Source organism: Onthophagus taurus, chromosome 11 (assembly GCF_036711975.1).
Source record: "Onthophagus taurus isolate NC chromosome 11, IU_Otau_3.0, whole genome shotgun sequence".
Lineage (NCBI taxonomy): Eukaryota > Metazoa > Arthropoda > Insecta > Coleoptera > Scarabaeidae > Onthophagus > Onthophagus taurus.
The window spans coordinates 14,407,921-14,420,810 of NC_091976.1; the positions used below are offsets into that span (position 1 = coordinate 14,407,921).

At 31.9% G+C, this 12,890-nt stretch overlaps 1 protein-coding gene across 2 annotated transcripts; it reads right to left on the bottom strand.

The window, feature by feature from the left end:
- Window positions 1-1,250: 1,250 nt before the first annotated feature.
- Window positions 1,251-12,812, bottom strand: LOC111417664 (ADP-ribosylation factor GTPase activating protein 3). Of its 2 annotated transcripts, XM_023050014.2 has the most exons (8): window positions 12,646-12,812; window positions 12,357-12,548; window positions 12,168-12,296; window positions 3,133-3,240; window positions 2,866-3,006; window positions 2,212-2,806; window positions 1,819-2,135; window positions 1,251-1,756 (listed from the first exon to the last, which is right to left on the bottom strand). In XM_023050014.2, the coding sequence occupies exons 1-8, from the start codon at window positions 12,715-12,717 to the stop codon at window positions 1,739-1,741; spliced, it is 1,572 nt and encodes a 523-aa protein (XP_022905782.2). In that variant the 5' UTR covers window positions 12,718-12,812; the 3' UTR covers window positions 1,251-1,738. The 2 variants fall into 2 exon arrangements, with proteins under 2 accessions (XP_022905782.2, XP_071055855.1); XM_071199754.1 differs by lacking the exon at window positions 3,133-3,240.
- Window positions 12,813-12,890: the final 78 nt, after the last annotated feature.

Below are 12,890 nucleotides of genomic sequence, written 5' to 3' on the forward strand. Positions count from 1 at the left end.
CGTTTTGCGTGTGGCCATCTAAACATCTTTCCAGTAATTCATCCCTCGATAAATCTTCATATATATGCAGAATTTCCTGCTATATGTCGGGATGCAATGGAGTAGGATGCGGTGCAAGCTCCATTCCAAGAGCTGTTCATTTCTGCCACACGCACCAGCTGTCTTCTCCCTATGGGCAACAATACTATGTCGCCATAATCGCTGTTTTCATATTTTCTACATTATCTATGTCTTCCAATCGCTAGTCCATAGTAAGTGCTGAGCTTTTTCACTAATGCCATCACAGGTGAATCATGCGTGTGTCACGTGATTCATATATTCGCGTAAGTGGTGTGCGTGACCCGCGTGGTATAGATCGTGAGCGGGCATAAAAAATCACTCACGCGCACATCTCTAGTATAGGCTACGGCAGGCCGCTCGGTTCCATGCTCATAAAATCTAAACGAACACGAATTTCGGTTTGTAATTTTGACAATGTATTCTTGGATAGTTAAGCTAACGATTTATGCAATAAAAAAATCGATTTTTTGAACGTTCTAATATGGTTTCCCCCCTTAAATAGTTATGAAACTATATCTTTTCTCGAATTCTATGAAACGGAAAAATCTTAACGACCTAACTTGGCTTCATACAAGGGCAAAGACTTGCAAAGTACTACTAAAAGCGACATATTAGTGACGTTTTAAATTTCTGGTGTTGGACTTAAAAATTTAAGAGACAAAAAGGTGATTGTAAGAAATCAGAAACTGGTATGGATGTGCAAAGAAAAGTTTTTCTGCTAGAAACAAAAACACAAGTAACCCTTCAATTAACTAATTCAGGGATCATGTATTCACTTAAACTGAGCAATTGTGTCATCTGTTCATGTACATACCATTTAAGAATTTTATTGTTTTATATTCTCTACACTCTATTAGAAAATTTTTAATTTTATAATCCTTTATCATTATATTCATACATAACCTCATAACTATCAACTCATTGGCTTGTCCTCATTATTTATTTAAAAATACTTTGTAAGAGGGGTTCCTTATAGCAACATTCCTACAACCTATTACCCACACGAATTCCCATCTTACATATTTTGTTTTCTTTTGTCAACAAGCATTCTATGATCAACAGTAGCATCTAATATCCTTGCAACCTGTAAATATAACTTTGAAAACATGAAGGGTGAATGTTCATAATGTTTGATTAAAACTGTGCAGGATCTAAGAAGGATCGGATAACAACTGGGAAATTCCGACTCATTTTTATTTTTATATACACTACCAAAGTTTATTTTCTTTAAAAACAAATATATTTATATAACCACACATTATCTCTAAAAAGTAGTTATAAATATGTATAATTAAAGGGTTCATCCTTACAACTTTCCCAATAAAACACTTAAAATCAAGATCCTCAAATTTCTACATTTTCAAAGGAAAGTCGTAAGAATGATTTTAAACGATATCCTTTTCCTCATAACGATAAATGTAAAAAGTAGCGACTCTTATTTTCATCATTTTTCGCTAATATAACCATACAAATGAAAACATTTATTTTGTTAAAAAAGGTTACCATTTCACTATGTTTTAGAAAAGAAAAAGTGGATAATGGACGCAATGAAGAATAATTTTTTTTAAGTCTTTCATCCTATGCTCGTTCTATTTGGTGTGTGTGTTGTCCATTGCAAGATAACATATTCTATTTATATTAACCAGTAGTTTTAATTACCAGCCACAAGAAGTAAATACTAGTAACCATACTTTTCCTTTGTGAACAAAAAAGATAAATAATAAGTAAATAATCAAAAAGATTATTTTCAAAACTTACTTGTAAGGAAGACATAACGCCATTTGCTAAGGAGCTGATTTTTCCCGCAACTTTCGTAACTCCCTGTCGAACGCTTTCCCGAACATCGTCTAAATCCGGGGTGTGGAATGATTGATTCGAACTTTGATTTTGATTTCCATTACCAAAGAGATCCGCTGAAGAAATACTGGTTGACCCTTGATACTTACTAAGTTCCATTTTAGCTTCATAATCATTGCGATTGTCATTGAAGAATTGATCGGAAGAGATCGCTTTTGCTTGACCAAATTTCTTTTGGGCAATATCGGAATTATCTACACTACGAGGATGTTTTTCAGCTAAAAAGAAATTAAAAAATAAAATAATTTAAGATAAAAAGTAGTTTTTTGTAGTTATTTAGATCAAAATACTTACACATTCTTGGTTTTGGTTTATCTATTTTCTCAAAATCATCCCCAACATTCGAACTTGACCCCCAATTAGATGATGACGAACTCGACTTATTTTGCGATAACAAATAATCCAAAGTCTTATTCGTCGAATTTCCACTATTTCTATCCATACTAAATCCACTCGAAAACGAATATTCATCAAAGAATCCATCTTTATCGTCCAAAGACGAATTTATACTCATTTTGCTTAATAAAGCAGCACTCGAACTCGTCTGTGCATTTTCCTGGGTAATCGTTTTCATGTCACTAAAAGCCGAATGACTTATTCCCGACCTCGTATTTAATCCCATCCCTAAACGTTCGAGTTGTTCCGCTTTTTTCGGATCAACTTTCTTCATTTGCTCCTCCTTTTGTTGTTGTTGCACACTGAGGTCTTTGTAAGCGAGTCTCACCGCTGCATCTCTTTCTTCTTTTTCTTTCTCGGAGAGTTCCGCTGCTTTTACGGCTTCTTCATGAGCCCGTAATCTTGATTCTTCGGCTAAAGCTGCTTGTCGTTCGATATCGGCAAAGTTTGTTTTTACACGTTGAGCCCCAAGACCACCTTTTTTTCCACCCAACTACAGAAAATTTTAATAAACATTAATTATAAAATAAAAATAAATCTTAAAAAACTTACACCAGGTTTTCTTGAAGCCGGTTTTCGACTAGTAATATTTGACTTTGACTCGTCACGTCCATAATGTGTGGAAAAATCCACTTTGGGACCTTCTTCTAAGAGAGTATTTGCCGTGGTTTGTGGAGCTGTTCGAATTACGGGCTAAAATAACGAGCTGTTTAATTTTTCTTTTATAACAAAAAACAATTTTTATAAAGTGGATTATAATTAAAGATATGTTTAAGAACAAAATAAAAATGAATGATAAAAAGCTAAGCTTGAACTTACCTGGGGTGGTCCTAATGAATATTCTTCGGGAACGAAATTTTCGTGTTCGCTAAAGAAATCAACCTCCTTATCCTCCTTAGGATCCTCAATGTGCGGTTGAAGATGTAACTAATTTTATTTTATAACACTATGTTAATGGCAAAATTACTACGAAGTGTAAAACATTCCTATTTTATACCACAAATTTTTTCTTTTCGAAAATTATTAAATTTGAAACTTTAGACAACAAAAAGAATATTATTAAGAAATCGAGAAATCTAGAAAATAAAGGATATGGAAAAGATGTAGGGTATTGCACTAAAAAAGAATTTATATTCAAACTTCTATGGGGCGCGATTAACAAAAATATCGAAAGGTTGTGGGTGGAGATAAATGTCGGTAACCTTTTATTCATTGTTGTTCAAATGATAATAACTAGCAATACATCGACTACAGATTTTGTTATGTTAAATGATGATTCGTTATTGTAAATCCGGAAATTACTCCTATTTATAATTTGTTGATGTTCACCAATATAAACTATTTTTAGCTAGTTTCAAGTACCACACACAATCAAGGAATTACACAAACTCGCAAATCTATCAAGAAAAAAACTGATTCTAACACTCTCACAGGTAGCAAAATTTCAAGAAACTGTGGACATCTTTTAAGTATCTTGCAGTTACATAACATAAAACCGTTTTTGGTTCATTATCGAATTCAATTTCTTTGTTACTTTCCTTTGTCATATAATTAATAATTGTCTACAGAAATTAGTATTTCCAGAATATGGATATGTGTTTAGATCCTTCCATTTTGAAAATTAGTATCCCTAATCAATTGAAGGATTTACGTCGAATATATTTTACCTTGTTGTACTTATATACTGGAAAGAATAACTGTTAGATTATGTAAGCACTTAGATAATATGTTCTCAACATTGTCATGTTCTCAATTCGGATTTCGTCAGTTTCATCTCCGCTCTTTCAATTATTGATGCTCAATATGCCCCAGATTATTCGGGGCGTATATAGGGGATCTGGAAGAAAGGTTAAAGAGAGGACAGAACGGGGCGGTGGGTGGCATATTTTTAGATGCCTGGTGGTGATGGCAACAGATGCTAAAGACTTGAAAGGGATGATGAGATCGATGGAAACATACTATGTAGAAAGGTTTATTTCATCGAAAACAGCAAAATAGATACCATCTTGAAACTAATACTTAGAAAACTGCAAAGAATATTGCATTACATCGAAGAGGAGGATCACGAGGAGGATCACGAGGCTGTATTGAATAAATTCTTTAGAGAAGTCTTCTACAACACCATAAAAAGTAAGAATGATAACAATAACAAACTGGATTGACTGATAAAGGATAAGAATAATCAAGAAAAACAGCACACTTCAATAATACTTGGACGGAACAACGATAAATATGCTAATGGCAAATCAAATTTTAAAATTTGTAATACGATTCGTAAAGAAAACGACAAACAACCAGCAGAACTTGAGATCAGAAGAATATCACTAAATAAAACACATGTCTCGATAAAAGTTGATAATAAGAAATATGTTAATAATTTTGCGCCAAGATTTACTAATCTAGCAATACACAATTTTCAAGCGACGAAATAGATGTTTTAAATTTAGGACACAAATACTCAATTCAACAATATAAAAAACCTATAGAATTGGCCATAATATTGGAATTACAATAAAATAAAATCATAAAATATTTAAAAGACTCACGCACAGGCAATAAAAATAAAAACTCATAATACCAAGAGAATATAATAAAGAATATTAATAGGCTCAAACTGAAAGTAGATGAAAATAACCTGATTGTAACGCCAGGCGACAAAAATGCAGGTCTAGTCATACTCGATAAAGTTACATATATTAGTAAAACTGTAGAATTTTTGAAACAAAATAACATACAACACATTAATAAAGACCCCACCTTACAATATCATAAAAAACTTGAACTCCTAATAAATAAAAATAAGATAAGCCCTCTGCTAACACTCCATCTGAAAAGATCTCCAAAAACAATTAAAAATTTCTCCATGAAAACTTTAAATCTACAATGAAACGTGATGCAAAAACTCCATACAACTAATACACAAACTTAAGGATGTCACCATTAACAATAAATCAAGGCTTATTTCATTTGACATAAAGAATCTGTATAGCAACATACCCGTGAGCGATACTATGCACATCAAGAGGACACTTTTACAATATATCAACGACTTTTATGACATCGAAACTGAGACATTGACAACCTCATTGAAGAATTAATCACGTTTGCAAGCAGAACTTTTTCATTTTCAATAATAATTATATAATGAAAGACGGTTTACCAATAGGGTCCCCAATACCGGGTATACTATCTGACATCTTTGTTAGTTCCTTTGAAAACACTCTGTTCTCCGATAAATATCATTTATTTACAAAAGATATTAAGTTCTATACAAGGTACGTCGACGGTATATTAATAATTTACGAAGGTGACCACGCAATGCTTAGTGCTCTCACGAATGTCTTCAATAATATAAGCTGTTTACAATTCACTATCGAGAAGGAATCTAACCGCGGCATTAATTTCCTAAATATAAATATAAGCAGACATATAAATAATAAATCATTAAATTTCAATATACATAGAAAGTGAACTGCTACTGATTGTGTAATACCTAAGAATTCTTTCAATTACATGAGCCATAAAACTGCAGCCTTCCGATTCTTCATCCATCGAGCTAAACACATTCTGCTTAGCAATAGAGATAACTGAAATTGGATTTAAAAATGGATATGATAAAAGATATTCAGACTTTCTACAACAACTTACAGAAATAATATTAACAACCTAATATTCCCTAGATGTAAACAAAAACTAACATATTTAAAATTACCTTACCAACCTAGACTGCAATACAAATTTAAAGAAAACCTAATCAAGCAAAATATTAATGTTGCCTTCACAAATAATACTAACATCAGTCAACTACTTATAAACAACAAACACAAATTTAAAAAGAACGAAATTAGTGGTATCTATAGACTGAAATGTAGCGACTGCGAGAAATTCTATATAGGACAAATAGTAAGAAACATTATTTTGAGATATAGAGAACACATCACAAGAAATACTTCCGCTTTTCATAAACATCTTGAAGAATATAAACACAAACCCAGCGAACTAGACATAAATATTACTAAAAATCTTAAAAAATCAAAACTGTTGGGCCTATACGAGGAATATTATATAGCGTTAAACAAGAAGAATTTCCCAGAGCTATTATTAAACGATATAACTGACATCAATCCCAACAGATTATTTTTAAAATTAATGCATTGATCATTCAGACTCGTTACTACCATCTTCTGGTTAAGCTATCTAGGGGATTATTACCACAGTTACGGCTATTTTAAGCGCTCTGATTGGCTAGTAGATGGGTTTATCTACAAGATAAATTTGAAAAGAAGATATCGTTCACGTGACCGTATTCCGACTATATATTTTAAGGTTATAATTTCGTTTGATCTTGTTTACTTCGTGTTTGTTTTAATATTAATTTTGACTTGTGACCAACTGTCCTAGTGAATTTATATGCGTTTATTCGAGGAAATTTCAATTGATTTTAAACTGTATTATTTACGTTGAGAATTCAACGAACTCCACTATAACATTAAGTTACAATATTTATATATGAGATAAGATTTATTTAAACATAGATATTTGGAATGAGTTTGATGATTTGCAACCTTCACTTATAAACCTGATTTTGACGGTAATTGGATTGAATATTTTGATTTTTATTGGTTACATTATATATTTAGGTAATTTAATTTTAGTCGTGCCTAATGACGATTCTATTGTGATTCGAAACATATATGTAGCACAGATTCTGAAGAACAAATATAATTTCATCTTTACATTTAAATTCTTCTTTTATTAGTGTAGAAAGGATTTGGAGGTGAATGATGAAAAAACGAAGTTTGCAAAATTCTGCAAATCAACAAAAATCGACAAAAACGGGTGAAATGGACAAAAAAAGTTGGAAAAGGGAAGGGAATGAGACAGAGAGTTAGAAAGGCAACTAGATTATTGGGGCAGATATGGAGCTGGGGAATAATTAATAATTAAATAATTTTTAAGTTATAATCTATATCTAATCTTATAATATAAGTTATTTTCTCGATGAATCAAAATCTGGATATAAATCGGTAAGCCCCAATATCGCCACTTGCCTATGTCAACGTAAGCAGTAATGAAACTCTTGAAACCATTTTTTATTCCTCTGTTAAGTTGGAAAATCTTCTCGTCTACACTCAACAGATACTTATGGAACAATGAAATCAAACAGAAGAGGGAATCCCAAAAATCTTATGGTTCTAAAGAAGATGTTTTAAAGGCGAGGTTTTATGTCAACACACCAGAAAATGAAAGTAACGGTTTTAAGATGGAAGGATAAAAGAGACGTAATTTTTCTATCTACCATACATGGTACCAATTCTGTAGACATTACGAAGAGAAATACCACAATAAGGAAAACTGTGTGTTGATAGAGTAGACCAATACCTTTCAAATTACTTATCGAACAGTTGTCGTGCGGTTATTACAAACATTTCGAAAAATTTTTATTAGAAAAATCTTCAAAATAATGTATCCTTCAACCGTATAATGCTCTGATGCGGAAGATATGGGACACCTGTATACATATAATAAGAAAAAATAAATAAGTATCCATTAATCTCCCGAAAGGGAGACAAATACAAACAATGGTATCATCATCCAAAAGAAAAGCTGAACTATCTTTCCAATTGAGGACAACCAAAAGAAATACAATTGGAATCCAAACCAACTAACATCTTCTAACAGATTTTTCCCTTTATAAAACTTGGAAGAAACCGGGGAAAAATCACAACATTCATCCCAAAATGAATCAATAATTAAAATACCACCGATTCACCTTTCAAGTATAAAAAATTATAAATGGTCAAAATTAACTTAACAAACATAGAGGACTACAGAAAACTTGTCTAATTTTATAATGAAACTGCAGTTGAATATTACACATACAAAGACCCAAACGAAAAAATAATTTCAGTTGTGATAAAAAATATACCTGTCTCAATCACTGTACAGGAAGTAGAATGATGAACTTACTCGACTAAAGTTATCCATAAAAAAAGCAGTAAGATTGTTAAACAAACATAAACTTTCTATACCCATTTGTGCCATAGACCTCACCGCAAATGACAATGGTCATGAAAACAACATGCAATTGAAGAGGTAGAAAACAGAAGAAAACAGCCAGGTTTACCAAAATGTCATAGATGCCAAAGATACGGACACACCAAAAATTATTTTACACTATCTCCAAGATGTGTAAAATGTCAAGAAAATCATCTGACTAAAGATTGCACTAAATCAAGAAAAGCACCACCACAACGTGTAAACTGCCAAGGGGATCACTCAGCTAATTACAAGGGTTGTCAAAAATTAAAAAAAAAATAAACCTAATGTAACATATACCCGCAATCAAGCGTTAACAAGTACTTGAAGAACATCCACCAACATTCCCAATCCCTCCCAGATATCCTTCCCAAATCTACGCACAAGCAACAAACCCAAATAATTCCTCCAACGATACCAACAGTCAGTTATAACAATCAGTTATAACAAACATACTGGAATCCCTTATGAATATATCTCCATATTTAGTACAAATAAAAAATTTTATCACAACACACATAATTCCCAAGATATTCAACATCTAATCAACCAACTACACGTAATCTAACACTTCTTAATTGGAATGCAAACGGCATCAACAAATAGCGTGCTAAGCAGGCTTTATAGCCAAGGCTTTATAGCAAGCCATAACATAGACAGTATGCGTAACAGAAACGCATTTAAGTCATTCAGAGAAATTCAACATACCAGGTTTCGAAACCTATCGTAATGACAGGCAACACAGAATCATTTCAGGGGGAGTAGCTATATTTGTTAAAAAACACCTAAAGCACTGGGAAACAACATACTTATAATTGTAAAAGTTTTGAAACAATATCAATAAAAATTGAAAGACAAAATAAAGCAACAATTAAAATAACAGCAGCATATAGACAACCAAATAAAGTGATGCTGGAAAGTGATATTGAAAAACTGTTTAATATCACTGAAAGTACAATAATAATCGGCGACTTAAATAGCAAGCATCATACATGGGGATGTAGAATTTCAAACCCTGCTGGAGAAAAGCTGTTGAACTTGTCTAACATATATAATTTTCAAATAGCAGCTCCAACTGATTACACGTATTATCCGTATAGGTCAAATCATTAACCAGATATATTAGATATTCATTAAGTAAACATTTTTATAAAATGACTCAACAATGCGTTCTACCGGAATTAGACTCAGACCATCTCCCGGTAATAATTAAGTATGATACAACACCTACAACAATCCCAAGACAAAATTCACTTATTAGTGGTAAAATAAACTGGAAACTATTTCAAGACAGATGTACAATAGATTTAAATGATAATGCTCTCCTGACCACAGAAGAACAAATCAATACGTATGTATTAGAAATTACAATAGCTATCACTAAGAGTGTAGTTCAAGCAACCAGTAAACCACCTATACAAAAACGGCGAAATTCCACAACCCCAAATGAAATTCTGGCATTAATTAAACAAAAGCACAACGCTCGTCGAGAATGGCAACGCCACAGAAATCCAGAACATTATCTAACCAATTGTCGCATCAAGTAAAAAGAGAAAATAGAAATATATCGCCTTGAATCATACCAACAATACATATCCAATACTAATCCAGGTGAACAAGAGATGTGGAAAATCACACGTAGAATTTTACGGAAACCGAATGATATTTCGATAATTAAGGAAAATAAAACTTATTTTACTGATGAAGAGAAAACAACGATCTTCGCAGAACGTCTTACCTGTGTATCTATTCCCTTAAACAAGTATCCAGCACATCACATCCAGCATGTTCGACAATATATAGAGCAAAATGTCCCACATCATCCAAAGAAATTCAGGAAATAACCAATTCATTACCTAAGAAGAAAGCTGCTTTAATGAACCTCCCAAGAAAATATTATGCTAACCTAGCCAGCTTATTCAATGCATGTTTAGCATTTGGATACTTTCCTGAATACTATGGAAGCATGCTAATATACTATTATTTCATAAACCAGGTAAATGCAAATCTAAACTAGAAAGCTATAGGCCAATTAGTTTATTATCCACGTTCAAAACTCCTTGAAAAGATTATAAAAAAAAGATTGCTGGATGAGTTAAATAGACAACAGTTATTACCACCTTTTCAATTCGGATTTAAACAAGGACACTCAACAAGTCATCAACTAAAATGAATAGTTGAAGTAATAGAAGATGGTTTTGAAAACAAAATGTAACAACAGCGCTCTTCTTGGACATTACACAAGCTTTCGATCGAATTTGGTTGGATGGATTGCAATTCAAGATCCTTAAACTTGATTTGTCACAATACCTCAAATCAATCCTTCTATCTTTCACCTCTATTACCAGTTCAATGCATAATTCATCGTGGACATATTATGAGTAAATATTTAAATTTTGAAAACATGTGGAATATTGTTTTGAAAATAATAAACTTTATTCGCGTAAATGCAAAAACTCATGGTCAGTTCAAGAGTTTTTTTGAACCTTTCTTTACTGTATTGTAAGATTGTTCAGTTTTGTTTTTGAGCCGATTCAATGAATTACTTACTCACATTTGCATATCTTTAAAAAAATAAAGAAGACAATGGCTAGAACTGGAAGACGAAAGCTGGCTTCAAGATTTATTGTTTCTGATTGACACCATGCAGCACTTACAAACTCTCAATTTAGCTTTGCAAGTAAAAGAAAAAACTATAAGTGATTTGTATAGTTGCTTTTTGAAAATGATCTGAAGTCAAAAACTTTTAAACATTTTTCTCATTTAAAAGCATGGTTTTTTTAATATTACGGAAGATAAAATTAATGAATATCAAGAAAAAATTGTAGACTTGAAAACGAATTCTGAGAAATTTTAAATCAACAATTTCATTTTTTGTCAACCCATTTACTATTGATATAATTCAAGATGGTTTTTCAATTTCTGATATAATACTATCCGACATAGCGTCAGGATAAGTAGAAGTACTAGAAATAAAGGAAGATTATAAATTCAGCACAAATCTCTTTCCCAGGGAGAAAATATCCTAATTTAAAGAAAGCAGCTTGTCGACTATTTTAAATTTTTGGTACAACATATTCTTGTGGGTTTATACTCACACATGAAGTTAGTTAAGACAAAATATCGCTCACAATTAACTAATTAACATCTCAAAGAATTCTTGCGAACCGCCTTGACAAATTATACGCTGGATTTTAAAAAATTATCAAAGGCAAATTGGCCGAGTTTATAATTATTAAATATTTTGTTTTTTGTTAGCTGTTTTTCTATTATCCTTTACTTTTCAATAAATATTCCCATAACTATCTAATCCGCTTTTATTAGAAATATGACATGGCTCACAAAAGAAATATTAAACTTGTATAAGGCTCCTGTTGATCTCACCTCTGCCCACCCCTGGCTTATAAATATCAGACCACCACAGTTGAGTACATATTTCTAAGAAAAGCAATTTATTTGTTATCTGATTTCTAAGAAAGTTGCTCCACAAATGTCTTACACATACTATATTAATATCTCTCTTTCTGTTTTGCGGAAAGTTTTAAACTTTCATCTGAGAAACTGTGAAGGAATCTGAATGATTTTGGTTTTTATCCATTAGCAATACTCAAAACGAACTTTGAACCTGAACTTAGCATATTTTTTCTAAGCAATATGTAATATATGAAACTTTTTAAATCAAATTTGTGGTATAAACCAGGAAATCAGCCTAAGAGCTTATGAATCATGAATAATAAAAATACAAAAATAGTTAAATCATGCAAAATTAGCAAACGTTTTCAAAAATTAATAAGAACAACAAATTGTTTTCTTACCTCCGATGTATTTTTACAGGCAGTTAATGCCAATTGATTCAATTTATCTCTATATAATTGGGCTCCTCTTGAATTATACTTCTTTTGGGCGTCAGTTGTATTACAATTATGTTGATTAAAAAATTGTAACTGAATCAATAAAATTAATTACAACCTATTTTTAAGTATCCAAAACCAATTTTGACTTACAGCATTCGAATTTCCACCTAGTTGCATTTGCCTTAATTGAACCCATGTCCAATTTGTATCAAGTTGTGTAGATCTGACGAAGGTTAAATGAACTCCAAGACTTCTATGTACAGCCGAACAGTCTATACAGATAAAAACACCATATGTTACACTCGACCAAGTGGGATTCTTCGCGTTACAATCGAAACACATCTGAAATTAATCATTAATATGTTATAATAAAAAGATAAAATTACAAGATGGAAATGTTTACTGAATGTATTTTAAGTTAAGAAATCGGGAACTATACCTTATTTGCGGGTATTGCACGTAAACGGTGAAACACTTCGTCAATTTGACTCGCCGTGGGCCCCAATTCCATTTTTTAAGCCTTTTAAAAAACACAGTTGTCTTTCTAAAACAAAGTGACGTACTAAAATGGACACGTTGCACCTGACGTTTGACGTCAAGTCATATATCATGTAAAGTTAGATACAATTTCCATTTATTATTTTTTTAAATAAGAGAATAATAATTTTTAATTAAATGATTAAA